The 17,796-nt window shown below is 46.5% G+C and overlaps 1 protein-coding gene across 3 annotated transcripts in view; it reads left to right on the top strand.

Annotated features, from left to right (window-relative positions):
- Nucleotides 1-688: 688 nt before the first annotated feature.
- POLD3 (polymerase (DNA-directed), delta 3, accessory subunit) overlaps nucleotides 689-17,796 on the top strand; it is a 41,476-nt gene continuing 24,368 nt past the window's right edge. For 2 of the 3 annotated variants that reach the window (XM_014961733.1, XM_014961732.1), the window contains exons 1-6: nucleotides 689-841; nucleotides 3,107-3,162; nucleotides 6,103-6,205; nucleotides 9,150-9,189; nucleotides 11,374-11,506; nucleotides 17,088-17,346. In XM_014961733.1, the coding sequence (XP_014817219.1) occupies nucleotides 782-841; nucleotides 3,107-3,162; nucleotides 6,103-6,205; nucleotides 9,150-9,189; nucleotides 11,374-11,506; nucleotides 17,088-17,346 (651 nt within the window). In that variant the 5' untranslated portion in view covers nucleotides 689-781. Of the gene's footprint in view, nucleotides 842-3,106; nucleotides 3,167-6,102; nucleotides 6,206-9,149; nucleotides 9,190-11,373; nucleotides 11,507-17,087; nucleotides 17,347-17,796 lie in introns of all 3 variants that reach the window. The other variant, XM_014961734.1, reaches the window with a different exon arrangement.

Below are 17,796 nucleotides of genomic sequence, written 5' to 3'. Positions count from 1 at the left end.
GGGTCCATGAGGGGACAGCATGAGGCTGTGTGAGGGGACAACGTGAGGCTGTGGGGGGACAGCATGGAGCCATAGGGCTATGAGGGGACAGCGTGCAGCCGTGAAGGGACAGCTTAGGGCTGTGTGAGGGGACATCGTGGGTCCATGAGGGGACAGCATGAGGCTGTGTGAGGGGTCAGTGTGGGTCCATGAGGGGACAGCATGGGGCTGTGTGAGGGGACAGCGTGGGTCCATGAGGGGACAGCATGAGGCTGTGTGGGGGGACAACGTGGGGCTGTTTGGGATCAGCGTGGGGCCATGGGGCCATGAGAGGACAGCGTGGAGCTGTGAAGGGACAGCTTGGGGCTGTGTGAGGGGAGAGCGTGGGTCCATGAGGGGACAGCATGAGGCTGTGTGAGGGGTCAGTGTGGGTCCATGAGGGGACAGCATGGGGCTGTGTGAGGGGACAGTGTGGATCCATGAGGGGACAGCGTGCAGCCGTGAAGGGACAGCTTGGGGCTGTGTGAGGGGACAGCGTGGAGCCATGAGGGGACGGCGAGAGTCTATGGGGCCATGAGGGAACGGCCTAAGTGTGAGGGGACCCCGAGGAACCGCGGGGGCAGGCACTAGGACCAGGCAGCGCCGCCGCGCCCGGCCCGCTCCTTTTTGTCCCTTGGCGGCCGCCATTGTCCCCCCTCCCGCCCGTCGCTCTCCCGGTTGCCATGGCGGCGGGTTGGCGGCCGCGGCCCTGAGCTGCGCGGGAACCCGCCCGCGGCCTACCTCGTCTCCGCCCTGTCCCGCCATGGAGGACGAGCTCTACCTCGAGAACATCGATGAGTTCGTCACCGACCAGAACCGCATCGTGAGTCCCGCCGGTGGGGCTGCGCGGGGGATTGGGGCTGGGGGGGGGTTGGAGGGGTGTTGGAGGCCGCCGCCATTGCGCGACCCCCTCAGAAGGGAGCGACTCCCCCTCTTTCCTCCTCACCCAGCGTGCCTGCCGTGTGTGTGTGTGTGTGTGTGTGTGTGAGTGTCACTCTACATGTTTAGGGGACCCCCTCAGGTTGAGCCCCCAAACCTGGCTCGGGCTGGAAACGGTGAAGTTGAGGGGGAGGGGGGGGTACTAGGCCTGGCACCGTGTCAGGGCCTGGGGTGACACCAATGCAACCCTCCCCCCCCCCAACCACCTCAGTTTCGGTTCAAACAGCCCAAACCCGCTGAGAGCAGCTGTTTTCCGTTGGCAGTTGTGAGGCCAAGGCAGTGTGTGTGTGTGTGTGCCCCCCCTCCATGGCACCCACCTGCGGGACACGCGTGGGTGCCCCAGTCTCCTCTCTGTAGGCGCAGAAGGGAGGAGGCCTCCACCTTCCTCTCCCTCCCCCCCGCTCCCCCAGGGCTGTTTGCTCAAGTTTTACTCATTTTTTGGGGATGTATGTGCGGTGCCTGGCTGTGTTTCACTGAATTTCACTGAATTTTTAGAGTTGGAAGGGACCATAGAGATCATCTAGTCCCACTCCCCTGCTAAAGCAGGACCACCCAGAGCTTGTCAGAGGATGTTACTCAGGAGCATCCAGGTGGGGCTTGAAAATCTCCAAAGAAGGGGACTCCACACCCTCCCTGGGCAGCCTGTTCCAGGGCTCTGTCACCCTCACCATGAAAAAATTCTTCCTCATATTCAAGTGGAACCCTTTATGTTCCAACTTGTGCCCGTTGCCCCTTGTCCTCTCACTGGCAACTACTGAAAAGAGTCTGGTTCCCTCCTCCCTCAGCCCGCCCTTGAGATACTTGTAGGCATTAATAAGGTCTCCCCTCATCCTTCTCTTCTCCAGACTTTGGAGCATTTGCTTTTCCACAAGTCACAACAAGGAGTTAACTCTCCCCTCAGCCTTCTCTTCTCCAGACTTTGGAGCTTTTGCTTTTCCACAAGTCACAACATGGAGTTAAGACAGGTTTTCTGGACAGGAGATGCCTCTCTTGGCAGGATTTTTTGCCCCTTTATACCTTAAATTAACGTAATGTCTCTGAAGAGAACTGGTGATGCCCATCGTTTGTGTCACAGGAAAAGCACCTCTCCCCAAATTCCTTGTGATCCCTAATGGGTCAGTGGTTTTCCTCCAAAACAAAGCAGCGTAGCGGTGTTTCAGCTGAAGTTATAAATTACATAAGTGTATGAAATAGTGGTTTTTTCCATGGAAGGTTGAGGCAGTCTGGATCACTGCTTCAGCTTAAGAGTAAAATCTCTACTTATTGTAGAAAGCCTTGATTATTTTTAGGAAAATTCAGAAAAATTATAAGCGTGTGTGTCTGTGTTTCTGTCAAAATAGAGATTTTTGCCTAGAAAGTGATAAAGTCAGTGCATCTTTTCTGTCAAAGCAGTTGTATTAACATGAACTGCCTGTGTCATAGTTTATTTCAGTAAATTGCCAGACTAATGAAATGTAATTTAATTGTTGTATTTGGAGCAGGAGAGGCCGTAGCCTGAGGATTAGTTTAAAAAGGCGGAGTGGGAGGAGAAACAGGTGTAGAAGACGTGGCTTGTTTAAATACCACAGCAAGTCAGTGGTGGGGCTGGGCTCAGAAATTTGGCACACTGTGCTCTTGGGCTTGTGGTGCAGCTGGAAATCCCCATGTCCCCGTGACAGGCAAGGGTGTCAGAAATGTGATAAATCCTCAAGAGTTGCTTGGAAGAGCAATAAGAGCTGCTCTTTGTGATTCTATGAATTTTTAATAGAATGGTTTGGGTTGGGAGGGACCTTAAAGATCATCTAGTTCTAACCCCCCTTCCCTGGGCAGGGACACCTAAAAACTGAGCTGTTTATTTTTCTCTCTGTTTTGAAACTGAGCACTGCAAGCGATTTGAGTGGCTTTTATTTATGCAATGGCATTTCAAGAAGGTGTTGACAAAACCACACCTTTTAGGGTAGTTTACTCAGGACTTGAGGATTCAATCTACTCTTTAAAGCACAGGTGGGTGGGGTGTCCATGTGCTCCCACTTCTAACAGGTTTTGCTGTGGGTTTCTCAGTGGAGGAAGTCTAAAGAGTTTGACTTACCCATGAAACACACAAAAGAGGGTGGTTTAACAAATCAAGAGAGGTTTTCTTACTAAAGTTTGGTATTTTTGTCTTGTACAGGTCACGTACAAATGGCTAAGCTACACTCTGGGAGTTCACGTCAACCAGGCTAAACAGTAGGTATTAGTGCATCCCACTGACTTTTGTTTTGTGGCAAAGCCTTGTTAAATACTGAGTTCATGATTGTGGTTACTGTATTTAAATGATCTCGCTGGAAATATTTAAAAATCCTGCATGTCTTCTCAGGTCAGTTATATTCAACATACCTTACTCCTCCCGTTGGCAGTTCTTGCCTGGACTGTGATGGGAGTTGTGCTTTAGAGAGCAGCACCTCAGCTGGACACCTTATGCTGCTTTATATCATAGGAATGTTTTGGTTGGAAGGGACCTTAAACATCATCCAGTTCCACCCTGGATGGATATTCAACATACCTTACTCCTCCCGTTGGCAGTTCTTGCCTGGACTGTGATGGGAGTTGTGCTTTAGAGAGCAGCACCTCAGCTGGACACCTTATGCTGCTTTATATCATAGGAATGTTTTGGTTGGAAGGGACCTTAAACATCATCCAGTTCCACCCTGGATGGAACCTCCCACCAGAGAAGGTTGCTCCAAGCCCCCTCCAACCTGGCCTTGAACCCCTCCAGGGATGGGGCAGCCACAGCTTCTCGGGGCAACCTGGGTCAGGCTCTCACCACCCTCACACCAAACAAGTTCCTCCCCACATCTCATCTCCATCTCCCCTCTCTGTGGCAAACCCTTCCCCCTCCTCCTAGGGCTCCCCTCTCTGATCAAGAGTCCTCCTCATCTCTCCTGGAGCCCCTTGAGGGACTGGAAGGGGCTCCAAGGTCTCCCTGGAGCCTTCTCTTCTCCAGGCTGAACCCCCCAACTCTCTCAGCCTGTCTTCACCGGAGAGGTGCTCCAGCCCTCTGATCATCTTTGTGACCTTCTGCTGGACTCATTCCAACAGGTCCATGTCTGTCTTGTGCTGAGGACTCCAAAGCTGGATGCAGTACTCCAGGTGGGGTCTCACCACCTGGAGAGCGGATTAGAGGGGCAGAATGGTCTCAATAATAATACTTATCACCTCATAAATACTTAGGTCAGAAGAGATGTTTTAGCATCGTATCGCTACAGAAATGCACGTAGCTCCTTTCATCCTGAAATGGGAATTGTGTTTTCTGAACCTGGGCTCCAGTCCCGTGGACAGAGCTGGGCCTCTGTGAGAATCTGCCACTGCGTATCATAGAATCATAGAATTGCCCAGGCCAGAAGGGACCTCCAAAGGTCATCTAGTCCCACCTCCCCGCAGTCAGCAGGGACACCCCCAACTAGACCAGGTTGCCCAGGGCCTCGTCGAGCCTCTCCTTGAATATCTCCAGGGAAGGGGCCTCAACCACCTCCCTGGGCAACCTGTTCCAGTGCTCCACCACCCTCACAGTGAAGAACCCTCTCCTCATCTCCAGTCTAAATCTGTTCCCCTCCAGCTTGAAGCCATTGCCCCTCGTCCTGTCACTGCAGGCCTTTCTAAACAGGCTCTCCCCAGCCTTCCTGTAGGCTCCCTTCAGGTACTGGAAGGCTGCTATTAGGTCTCCCCGGAGCCTCCTCTTCTTCAGGCTGAACAACCCCAGCTCCCTCAGCCTGTCCTTGTAGCAGAGGTGCTCCATCCCCCTGATCATCCTTGTGGCCCTCCTCTGGACCCTCTCCATCAGGTCCATGTCCTTCTTCTGTTGAGGGCTCCAGACCTGCACACAATACTCCAGGTGAGGTCTCACCAGAGCAGAGTAAAGTGGCAGAATCCCCTCTCTGGACCTGCTGGCAACGCTTCTTTTGATGCAGCCCAGGATGGGATTGGCGGCTCCGGTTGCCGTAGGTTTATCCATGGATATTGCTGGGAGCAGGAGAGTCAGGAAGATGCAAACCAGCTCACGTGTGTGGCAGGTGCTCATCCGCTCCGATCACCCTGCTGTGTAGTTCCTGATGTGTTATTAATATCTGCTTCTCGAGCCTGGTGGGCACTGATAAATGTTTGAAGAATGAGGAAGTCTGCTCTGCTGTCAGAATGTTTTTGCTTCTCCAAACTTAGCATAAACGTGTAGCCTTGTCTTGGTGTATTTTGAAGAATAAAAACTGCTGTAACCTTTTAAATATCCTATAAAACAAAGAAGGACTCTGGGGCTGTTGCTACACATCAAGATAAAGTTAAGCATATTATTTGAAGACTTCATAAGAGTGTCAAGCCTCATAATATGAGTATTTTCTCTCCTTGTTTCTGGCTGTAGCTTGGACATAAAGTGAGGTTTGCTGCTTGCTCAGCTGCAGTGTCCTGAGCCCAGCCTCGATTCTCATGTCCAAACTCCTGGAATATCAACTCAGGCATCTAATATAATGAAGAGATTGTTTGGTCTCTTTCCTCTGCCTGTGTGTGAACAGTTTAGATGAGGTGTAAATCAGAATGTAGACCTCACTGCAGACCTGACTGGAGAGCTCTACTGGGAACAATTCTGGTAGTACAATAAACTGGAAGGAGCTGGAGAAGTTTTTACTATGAAGGAGATGGTCTGGGTGAAACGGAGTCACTTTTCCATCCCCAGGTTATTTTCAAAGGTATGAGAACTCCAGTGGCATCTTTGTGCTTTAAACTCTCTCCTGGAAGCTGGAAAGCACCTGATAACACAAATTAATTATTTTAGTGATTGTACTGGCTGGGACAGCGTGGTAATTGCAGTCTGTCTCTGTACCAGTAACGATCTCTAATTATCTTTACCATATAGTGTCCTCAGGGAGCGTGTGGTGTCTCTGCCCAGTTACGTGGGACACTCATAAAGCAATGGTTTAAGTGGGAGCTGATAGTTTGAGTCTCAGCTCAATCTGGCCCTCACTAATTGTGCCCTTTCCTCCTGTTAATGATCACCACCCCAGTGGATGTAACTGGAATTGTATATATACACCCAGCAGAGCGATTTTTGTACCAAAAATCACCAGTGTCTCCGTCACGGAAGGGGTGGTGACGGGCTCCTTCCTTTCTAGGTGATTAACACTGCTTTCTTTTGTGCAGGATGCTGTATGATTACGTGGAGAGGAAACGAAAGGAGAATTCAGGAGCTCAGCTTCATGTCACCTACTTAGTAGCAGGAAGCCTCATCCAGAATGGACACGTTGTGAGTGTTTTATTTCTCAAAGGTGTCTGGGAGCTCTTTGTTCTTGTGTTTTCCGTCTTGTTTTGTAATCTTTGGATTAAAAGCTGGACTTTATTTTTTTTTTTTCAATGGCAGACACAGTGTGCCAGGTCTTATACAAAATAAGCCACTATCTCAGTCCCAGCATAAAAATAAGAGGAAGGAAAGATCATATGGTCATAATTTGGTAATACAGTGTTGAATAATGCACCGAGGTGGTTTTTAATTAATTAATTAAAATCCTGTTACCAGTCATCTCTCAATCTTTTTTTTTTTTTTTTTCTGTAAGCTTCACGGAAGGGGTGGTGACAGGCTCCTTCCTTTCTAGGTGATTAACACTGCTTTCTTTTGTGCAGGATGCTGTATGATTACGTGGAGAGGAAACGAAAGGAGAATTCAGGAGCTCAGCTTCATGTCACCTACTTAGTAGCAGGAAGCCTCATCCAGAATGGACACGTTGTGAGTGTTTTATTTCTCAAAGGTGTCTGGGAGCTCTTTGTTCTTGTGTTTTCCGTCTTGTTTTGTAATCTTTGGATTAAAAGCTGGACTTTATTTTTTTTTTTTCAATGGCAGACACAGTGTGCCAGGTCTTGTACAAAATAAGGCACTATCTTGGTCCCAGCATAAAAATAATGGGGAGGAAATATCAGATGGTCATAATTCAGTAATATAGTGCTGAATAATGCACCGAGGTGGTTTTTAATTAATTAATTTAAATCCTGTTACCAGTCATCTCTCAATCTTATCCCTAATATTGGACAGCAGATTTTCTAAACAGTCTCTTGTGAGATCAGTGAATCCATTCCCCAGGATCTCCTGTGGAGTGGAAGTGTCCTGAGTAGTGTTTGGAGAGAGTTTGGATTTCAGTTAGAATAGAAGAATAATAAATAGAATAATAAATAAATAGTTGAAGTTGTCTTGTAGAATAATAAATAAATGGTTGAAGTTGTCTTGTTAATTAAAACAACTTTTATTTTTTTTTATCCTGGTATACAAGAGCAACATAAATTTATTAACAGTATTTTGTATTTAAAATCCTTTGACTTAAGTAGCAATTCCTTTGCTTAATAATCTATTTATTTTTAATCGTTGCTGCTTGTCAGACTTTCAAGAATATCATCTTAAAATTTCAGAAGGGGGTACCCCAGAGGTTTTTGAAAGAAGATGAGCAAATTGAGTGCCTGCTTCCCTTTGCTCACTGAAGAATTTAATAGCCAAACACTAAATGCCTTTGATGTTCCACTAGATGACTCTTCTATATGAATTTAGCTATTTGTATATTTAAATACCCTAAATATCTCATACAATAGCAGTCCATAGTGTTCATTTAGAATTAGTACATATCAAGGTATTCTGGCATTTATGTGTAGATTAGGAGGAAAACAACCAACACACCTTTTAGGCTTTGCTAAATAATTAATTGCTTCATGTGCATAGAGTGTTCTCTTTAAATCTCCAGATTGGTCTGAAATTGAAGGTAATTATTTATTGCATTCGTTCTGTGTAATGGAATATATTTATTTAAAGCTGTACAGGTAGTGTTGTGTTTATAGCTTGAGTTTAACAGGTTTCCCCCCTGATTTCTTCTGGAAATAACAAGCATTTCCTGGCTCACTAGAACTGGCCAGAGGTTTGTCAATGTATTCTATAGTTTTTAAATTTGCCATCATGTATTTCAAACAAATAAATGAATTCTGACATAGGAAGAAATAATTTTTTTTAAAACTCTGTCTTAGCAACTTAGATATATTTTTAAAACAAGATCTAAAAGGTAAAAATATAAAGGTCACTGTGTTTTTCTTGGTTTTAAATGTCTTGTTTTTGAAAGCTAAAATAGAAGAGTGACCTGTGGGGCAGTAAGTTTTGAGGGGCAGAGCTGAAGCAAGGCCAGGGTTAGGAATGTCACACGGGAGGATTTTAAAGTCCCTCAGGCTGGAGTGGGTGGGAGAAGAGGTTCAGATCTAGAAGATACTTCCAGGAGATACTCAAGCACTGGGGTAGCTGCTGGGTAATATCTGGCACGAGTCAATTTGGGGTTGGAAAAGGGATATTAGTGCTTCAGATCCTACCCTGTGCTTGCTGCACTACTGGCTGCTGTCAGTAGGTGTAGCCACAAGGCTGTGGATTCAACCGAAGGGAGATGTGGATAGAAATTGGTCACCAATAATTCTCCTCCTGTCTTAAGCTCTTTCCTTGCTGCTTTTTCTCAGCCTCGATGAGGGACCTGGGCTCTCAAATCTTTTATTTACCGTTTCAGGTTGTCTACGTTTTTCTTGCCTCTTACCCTTTTGCTGGCTGGGCTGTGGTATCAGTTAAGCACAAAATTCGTGGTTGGATTTTGGCCAGTCTCTCTCTGTTTGGATACTCTCTGTATTAACCGCAGCCTGTTAAATGTCACGGAGCAGGTAGAGCCCTTGAAGACTGGGCTCTAAAGCACATTTCCAGAAACCTTGATTTATGACTTTTGAAATTAATGCTTAATTTCTCATGGTGTTTTACTTCTCTGGTGCCTACGTTAAGAGTTTACTGGCAATCTAAATATACACGGGTGATGTGGGCTGGGGCAGGCAGATTTCTAGCAGTTTGGCTCATCAGCTGGGTTAATTTGCTTTTCTCTGCTGCGCTGCCCGGTTGTTTAGTTCTCTTTTCATCTGTGTCTTGTCTCCTGGTGTCAGGAACGGAGGACAGAGGATTTCTTTAGGGTTATAGTGATCTGTGAAACAGTTTATTAGAAAAGCAGAGAGATCCACCTTTAAAAACTAGTAGCTGATGACTCTTTAAAGGCATTGGCAGTGTTCCTTGCTGCTATAAAGCTGCACCTCTAATCCGTAGACTTTTTCTTATTTAACAGATAACTGAAAATACCAGTTTTACGTACAACAGGTCTTTTCAAATGTTAAGATTGCCATTTATTTATTTTTCACAGTGCCACAAGGTTGCAGTAGTGAGAGAGGATAAACTCGAAGGTAAGCAGCTCGTGAAAATGTTGTGGTTTTTAACTTTTTTTTTTTTTTTTTTCTTTGAAAGAACAGCAAAGTGAGTAAAGCTCCTAACTTGCCATCTGCACGTAAACGCCCGGTCGGGCTCTTGGGTTCAGGTGTGTACTTTTTGTACTGGCTTTTTCTCAGAATTTTGAATATCTGAGCCAACAGCTGTGTAACTTCAGACTTGTGATTTGGGTCTGATGGCTTGGGTTTTTTCACGCTAACATTTTAGTGGGCAATTCTTTTCCACCTCCCTGCCGCTGACGAGCAGCTCCTCCTTAAAGGCAACAATCTCTGAGTAGCGTGCAGCAGTGTCTAAAATTGCATTTTAGAGCAATTATGAGCCTTCAAGGATGCTGAAATGGATAATTCTAGTTATTGGTTAAATGCAGTTGCGATCTGTGTTTGCCCTGAGTGATGTGGGTATTAATTAAATGTTACCACTTTTGTCTGGGGCATTTGCTTTCACAATAAAAGGTGAAAAAAACCCACCACTCTGACACTGCTTTACAAAACTCCTCTCTGTGCACTGTCAGTCCTAAATCTTTTCAGGTCTGGTCCTGCTGATGAGATCAGATCCTTATTAATTGAAACACAATTGCAGGCTCTCGGTCACTTTCAAATAACATTTTAGGCATTGAAGAGCATACTGCGACCTTGAATATCCATAGTAATGATCTAACTTTGTTTGAAAGACTTGTTTTATTTCCCTTTTGGAAATCTGGAGTGGCTTTCCAGCTCTAAAGTTGTCTTCATCAGGGCAGTAGAATGTCAAGCAGCGCAACTACCATCTGTCACGTTTGCTGAATTATGTGTGCTGCGTAACGTTCTGTTTTGCTGCAGAGGAAAGGGTTGCTCATGGTTTTTTGTATCAGAAGACAGGCCAGAGGTATGAGTTACGTTTGGAAGAGCCTGAGATTTGTGATGGGAGTAGGGCTGTGTAGTCCAGGACTGGCCCCAAGAAATGATTACTGTGTGTGTATTTTTACAGTGCCTAGAAGCTCCCTCTCAGTCCAGGGAGGGCAGTGTGGAAAGAACAATATAAGCAAGGAACAAAGAATTCCTGAAAAACAGCCCTTATCTCAAGAGGGTTATGTTTTCAATAGAGTAGAAAAGACAAAACATTGATCCCAGCAGACTGCTGGAGAAGACAGGGTGACCCTAGTTGATACAATGGGCGCTACCTTAATGGCAGAGTAGTTCCAGCAGGGTAGAGAGATGACCATCTATTTTCTTCTTTAGCTTTAGGAAGCCATATAGATACTCTGGATCCCAAACACCAGATATTTTGAAGGTAAACCCAGAGACATTGCCCTTACTTCAGTTGTAGTAAAAATCATGTTTGAGAGGCTTGTGGAGTCTCTTACCTTGAATCCTCCATCAGGGAGTACTGGAAGAAGGTACCATTAGACATTTTTAGACTCAGGTCCTTGCTGTCGAGTGGTGTCTCGGTCTCTCCTCATCCTATTTAAATTATTTAAATCCTATTTAGATATCAGCCTGGTATTTAAAGGTGCTGCCTGATCCTGTAAAGGCTGTCCTAACTAGTCCAGGACTGGCCCCAAGAAATGATTACTGTGTGTGTATTTTTACAGTGCCTAGAAGCTCCCTCTCAGTCCAGGGAGGGCAGTGTGGAAAGAACAATATAAGCAAGGAACAAAGAATTCCTGAAAAACAGCCCTTATCTCAAGAGGGTTATGTTTTGAATAGAGTAGAAAAGACAAAACATTGATCCCAGCAGACTGCTGGAGAAGACAGGGTGACCCTAGTTGATACAATGGGCGCTACCTTAATGGCAGAGTAGTTCCAGCAGGGTAGAGAGATGACCATCTATTTTCTTCTTTAGCTTTAGGAAGCCATATAGATACTCTGGATCCCAAACACCAGATATTTTGAAAGTAAACCCAGAGACGTTGCCCTTACTCCAGTTGTAGTGAAAATCATGTTTGAGAGGCTTGTGGAGTCTCTTACCTTGATTCCTCCATCAGGGAGTACTGGAAGAAGGTACCATTAGACATTTTTAGACTCAGGTCCTTGCTGTCGAGTGGTGTCTCGGTCTCTCCTCATCCTATTTAAATTATTTAAATCCTATTTAGATATCAGCCTGGTATTTAAAGTTGCTGCCTGATCCTGTAAAGGCTTTTTTCTTCTTTTTTCCCCTTCCAGCAATGAAGTCTAAACTAAGCACTCTTGCAAGTGTGCATGTCTACAGCATTCAGAAAGCCTTGCTGAAGGACAGCGGGCCGCTCTACAACACGGACTACGATATCGTCAAAGCGAACCTCCACAACTGCAGCAAGTGAGTGGCTTCTTGGTTTTTCTTCTGGTGCTCTGGGGTTTGAGACTGATGAGATGTTGCTACGTGGGGCGCTTCAGCAGAAGCCAAGGGTTACCAGATACGCCTGGATTTTTAGAAAGCTAGAAAAAGATATCTTCTAAGTGATGCCAGAGCAGCCCGCAGACAGCACGTTGGATGGTGGTTTCACAAACTGAGCTATTTCCAGCTTCACTTGCTCTGTTACTCCAAAGGGCAGATGGTTCCAGTACCTTTCTTCTCTCGTGGCTAGAAACCTTTTTCTCATTTCCTGGCCACGCTTAGTCATGAGGGTTTTTATCCAGTTCTCAGTCACAGAATAAGAGTAAATCGAAACAGACGTAGAAAAACATGAGCCATGTGCTCAGCAAAGTGCTGACGTGAGTTTTCCTTCTGTTTTGGGAGATTGTGCCCAGGTGGCCAAGAAGGCCACAAGCATCCTGGCCTGTATCAGCAGCACTGTGGCCAGCAGGACTGGGACAGTGACCATCCCCCTGGACTGGTCACTGGGGATGCCCCACCTCGAGGGCTGGGTCCAGTTTTAGGCCCCTCTCAACAGGAAAGACCTTGAGGGGCTGGAGCGTGTCCAGAGAAGGGCAATGGAGCTGGTGAGGGGTCTGGAGCACAAGGAGAAGGGTCTGGAGAACTTCTGAGGGAGCTGGGGATGTTCAGCCTGGAGAAAAGGAGGCTGAGGGGAGACCTTCTGGCTCTCTCCAACTCCCTGAAAGGAGGGTGTAGCCAGGGGGGGGTCAGTCTCTTCTCCCAAGGGACGATGAGACAAGAGGAAATGGCTTCAGGTTGCCCCAGGGGAGGTTTAGGATGGAGCTTGGGAACAATTTCTTCCTGGAAAGGGTTGTGAAGCCTTGGCAGAGGCTGCCCAGGGCAGTGGTAGAGTCTCCATCCCTGGAGGGATTTCAAAGCTGGGCAGACATGGTGCTGAGGGACCTGGGTCAGTGGTGGGTTTGTCAGTGTTGGGTTGATGGTTGGACTCAATGATCTTAAAGACCTCTTCCAACCTGGACAATTCTATGATTCTACAATCATGTTTTTATCCATTGGACTCTGCCTTTTTGAAGATGTCTTGTAGGACCTCTAAGATGAAAACCTGAGGAATAGAGGAAGCCTAAAAAACAGACCAAGCAGCTCAAGTGCCCTTTGTGGTTGAACTAGAGAAAGGTTGTCCTGGATTTCAGAGGGTCTTCAGTCTCCAGGGCTCATTGTGTCTCCTCCTGAGCAGTGCCTGGCAGCTGGGGCTTCTCATTTATATGTCGTTTCCACCACGACAGCTTCAGCTTGACGTAATGGGGATGTACAGCGCCATGACCAATCTGGTTTAGAAAGGGGATGCCTGAATGTTGTGTCATAGAAAGAGTATAGAATCTGAAAGTAGAGCCGTAGCTGTCTTCAAAATGTTGACAAGAGATTTGCTGAGAAAACAATTGTTCTAAAAGCTGCCTGTTTCAAACGTGAGTGTCAAGACCCTGCTAAAGTGCTAGAAAACCCTGCTTTGATGCAGACACGTGCCATGGGTTTGGCTGCAGTTGCCTTGTTCTGGTCTTCTTACTCTTGGGCCACCCCTGGACCGTGATACTTGTGTCCTTAGAGGACTCTGCCTTTAGGATTTGTGCATCCAGAAGGTTTAGAGAATTGAGATCCTGAAATCAACTTTGTGAAGCCTGTGTGGAAATCCATGGCTTTGGAGCAGAATTGCTGAACCAAACTATGAAAAAATTCACCTCCTTCACCTGTGGCTTGGCTGAACTAAATTCAGATTATCACATTCCCTCGCCCTTGTGAATTCTATTTTACACTTGAGAGAAGATTCCTGCAGCACCTGCAGAAGACAGAGGTTTGACTGTGTGTGTGTGTGTTTAGAGAAAATAGAACCTACTGGCTTCTTGTGCTTCCCTCTCAGTCCATATATCTCACAAGCTTTGGGGCAAGGATTTTTATTCTCTTCTGTGTTTTATGGGACCTGGGAAGACGGTGGAGGTGGCTGGATGTTGGACTAAGACTGGATTTAATGCTCGTGTCAGCTTTCCAAGCGGAAGCAGCTCCTTGCTTGCGGAGCACAGTCCAAATATTGCTTATTTTTTCAGTGATTATTGAGTGAATTTTGGATGGAGCCCATCAGCTTATAGTCACACGGCAGCATTAAGGCAAGTCAACTTCCCAAGCGCCTGGAATGCGTGAGGTTTACATGTGCTTGTTGCACAGTCAATATATTTTTATGGTTTATGTTTATTATTTGTCATCTGGAGGGTTTGGGTTGTTTATGGGTGTGAGGAGTGGGAGCTAAAGCTGTCCAGGGGGCGGCGTTGACCACGTTGAAAATGGATCAAAAGTAGAAAAGAAAGTAGGAATATTTTTTTTCTTCAGTGTCTTCTTTCCTTCCTTTAAAGGTTTGAATGTCAAGAGATTGTGGCTGTGGCCTAGAAATGCTGTTGTTTTGTTAATCCAGTTCAGTTCCTGATCCGAGAAGAAGTGGACTCTGCGTGTGAGCCGCTAATACCGAGGCGCAGAAACTAATTGGCAGGAGGCTGCTTTCTTTCTTATGCAAATAAAAATAACGCTGTGTAACTCGGGGGGTTGGAAGGCGTGAGGCTGTGCTCTTTTGTGGCATTTTGGGTAGGAAATCTGGAAAGCCTCGTCTGTGATTTGCGCAGTGGGGAGCAGAGTTCAGTTATTTTTGGGCACCGTTGTTCCCGACTGGCAGGGAATTGTATTGGCGCTGCGAGCGCGTCATTTAATTCTTCTATCTCCCCATCCCCAAACAATCACACTTCAGGCTGTCACAAGCTGACACGCGTCTCCCTCTAACTAGTGATGACATGGAAATGACTTTATATAGTTAAATCTGAATGTCGTGAGTGTTTTCTGAGCCGTTTAATTACTTCACTTTCAGCTGTGATTTACTTACCTGGCTGGTGCGACGGCGGCTGCTCCCTTGCGGCGATAGTGGACTCTGTCAAATCATCTGAAAGCTGTAAATGTTTTAGATCATCAGACAGCCATAGGATTTATGCTGTGAACTTTAGAGAGAGAGAGAGTAACCCGTTTAGGAATAAAATGCAGCCTGCTCCATCTCCACCCTGGGTGTGGAGATGGGTTTTTCACCCCCCAGGAAAGCTGAACAGCTTGTTTGGCATTTGAACTCTGGCTTCTGGCTCTTGCTGACGGGTTCTGCTGATCCTTTCAGTAGAGGTCTCCATCGCTCTCCTTCTGTGCCAGCCTTTCTTTCCTTGTCCCGTGTGCAAATTAAATGGCTCAGTGCCCTTTGTGGTTGAACTAGAGAAAGGTTGTCCTGGATTTCAGAGGGTCTTCAGTCTCCAGGGGTCATTGTGTCTCCTCCTGAGCAGTGCCTGGCAGCTGGGGCTTCTCATTTATATGTCGTTTCCACCACGACAGCTTCAGCTTGACGTAATGGGGATGTACAGCGCCATGACCAATCTGGTTTAGAAAGGGGATGCCTGAATGTTGTGTCATAGAAAGAGTATAGAATCTGAAAGTAGAGCCGTAGCTGTCTTCAAAATGTTGACAAGAGATTTGCTGAGAAAACAATTGTTCTAAAAGCTGCCTGTTTCAAACGTGAGTGTCAAGACCCTGCTAAAGTGCTAGAAAACCCTGCTTTGATGCAGACACGTGCCATGGGTTTGGCTGCAGTTGCCTTGTTCTGGTCTTCTTACTCTTGGGCCACCCCTGGACCGTGATACTTGTGTCCTTAGAGGACTCTGCCTTTAGGATTTGTGCATCCAGAAGGTTTAGAGAATTGAGATCCTGAAATCAACTTTGTGAAGCCTGTGTGGAAATCCATGGCTTTGGAGCAGAATTGCTGAACCAAACTATGAAAAAATTCACCTCCTTCACCTGTGGCTTGGCTGAACTAAATTCAGATTATCACATTCCCTCGCCCTTGTCGGCTGCCTGAATTCTATTTTACACTTGAGACAAGATTCCTGCAGCACCTGCAGAAGACAGAGGTTTGACTGTGTGTGTGTGTGTTTAGAGAAAATAGAACCTACTGGCTTCTTGTGCTTCCCTCTCAGTCCATATATCTCACAAGCTTTGGGGCAAGGATTTTTTATTCTCTTCTGTGTTTTATGGGACCTGGGAAGACGGTGGAGGTGGCTGGATGTTGGACTAAGACTGGATTTAATGCTCGTGTCAGCTTTCCAAGCGGAAGCAGCTCCTTGCTTGCGGAGCACAGTCCAAATATTGCTTATTTTTTCAGTGATTATTGAGTGAATTTTGGATGGAGCCCATCAGCTTATAGTCACACGGCAGCATTAAGGCAAGTCAACTTCCCAAGCGCCTGGAATGCGTGAGGTTTACATGTGCTTGTTGCACAGTCAATATATTTTTATGGTTTATGTTTATTATTTGTCATCTGGAGGGTTTGGGTTGTTTATGGGTGTGAGGAGTGGGAGCTAAAGCTGTCCAGGGGGCGGCGTTGACCACGTTGAAAATGGATCAAAAGTAGAAAAGAAAGTAGGAATATTTTTTTTCTTCAGTGTCTTCTTTCCTTCCTTTAAAGGTTTGAATGTCAAGAGATTGTGGCTGTGGCCTAGAAATGCTGTTGTTTTGTTAATCCAGTTCAGTTCCTGATCCGAGAAGAAGTGGACTCTGCGTGTGAGCCGCTAATACCGAGGCGCAGAAACTAATTGGCAGGAGGCTGCTTTCTTTCTTATGCAAATAAAAATAACGCTGTGTAACTCGGGGGGTTGGAAGGCGTGAGGCTGTGCTCTTTTGTGGCATTTTGGGTAGGAAATCTGGAAAGCCTCGTCTGTGATTTGCGCAGTGGGGAGCAGAGTTCAGTTATTTTTGGGCACCGTTGTTCCCGACTGGCAGGGAATTGTATTGGCGCTGCGAGCGCGTCATTTAATTCTTCTATCTCCCCATCCCCAAACAATCACACTTCAGGCTGTCACAAGCTGACACGCGTCTCCCTCTAACTAGTGATGACATGGAAATGACTTTATATAGTTAAATCTGAATGTCGTGAGTGTTTTCTGAGCCGTTTAATTACTTCACTTTCAGCTGTGATTTACTTACCTGGCTGGTGCGACGGCGGCTGCTCCCTTGCGGCGATAGTGGACTCTGTCAAATCATCTGAAAGCTGTAAATGTTTTAGATCATCAGACAGCCATAGGATTTATGCTGTGAACTTTAGAGAGAGAGAGAGTAACCCGTTTAGGAATAAAATGCAGCCTGCTCCATCTCCACCCTGGGTGTGGAGATGGGTTTTTCACCCCCCAGGAAAGCTGAACAGCTTGTTTGGCATTTGAACTCTGGCTTCTGGCTCTTGCTGACGGGTTCTGCTGATCCTTTCAGTAGAGGTCTCCATCGCTCTCCTTCTGTGCCAGCCTTTCTTTCCTTGTCCCGTGTGCAAATTAAATGGCTCTTTTATTTTTTTTTTTTATTTTTTTATTTTTTTATTTTTTTATTTTTTTATTTTTTTTTTTCCCCATAACAGGAGAATGCAGAACCGGAGCAGCAAGGCGAGGAAACCGAGGTGAAAGCTAAAAGAAGTTAAAAGGCTAATTAAATTTTTCACTCTGTCACACAGGTTTAGTGCCATTCGATGTGCCGCTGCCATCCCCAGGCCCTTGGCTGAAGTTTCTCCAGCGCAGACGTCTGCTCAGGCTGGGTCCCAGAGTGACACCAACACCCTCAACGCGCCCGTGGTCAACGGCCACGGTCCGGCGGCCTCTAAACAGACCTCGCAGCAGCCCAAAGGGATCATGGGAATGTTTGCAGCCAAAGCAGCTTCCAAAACCCAAGATGCAAATAAAGAAACGAAAGCAGAGGCGAAGGAGGCCCCAGGTGTAAGTTACCTCAGACCCCTTTGGCAGCCCTCTGGGTTAATAGCTTTAACGAACCGCTCTTCTAGCCTCGCTCTTACTTGACCTAAAGAACCTTAACCACCGGAGTGCTGGCTCACCCACTGCTTCCAGTGCTAAACTTGCTGTTTCATAGAAAGGTTTGGGTTGAAAGGGACCTTGAAGACCATCCAGTTCCAACCTCCTGCCCCGGGCAGGGACACCTCCCACCAGACCATAGAATCATAGAATGGTTAGGGTTGGAAGGGACCTTAAAGACCATCCAGTTCCAACACCTCCCACCAGCCCAGGTTGCTCCAAGCCCCCTCCAACCTGGCCTTGAACCCCTCCAGGGATGGGGCAGCCACAGCTTCTCCACACAACCTGGGCCAGGCTCTCACCACCCTCACACCAAAGAAGTTCTTCCCCACATCTCATCTCCATCTCCCCTCTTTC

This window comes from Calidris pugnax, unplaced genomic scaffold (genome assembly GCF_001431845.1).
Source record: "Calidris pugnax isolate Ruff unplaced genomic scaffold, ASM143184v1 scaffold506, whole genome shotgun sequence".
NCBI classification, from domain to species: domain Eukaryota; kingdom Metazoa; phylum Chordata; class Aves; order Charadriiformes; family Scolopacidae; genus Calidris; species Calidris pugnax.
This window is presented reverse-complemented; position numbering and strand designations above follow the sequence as displayed.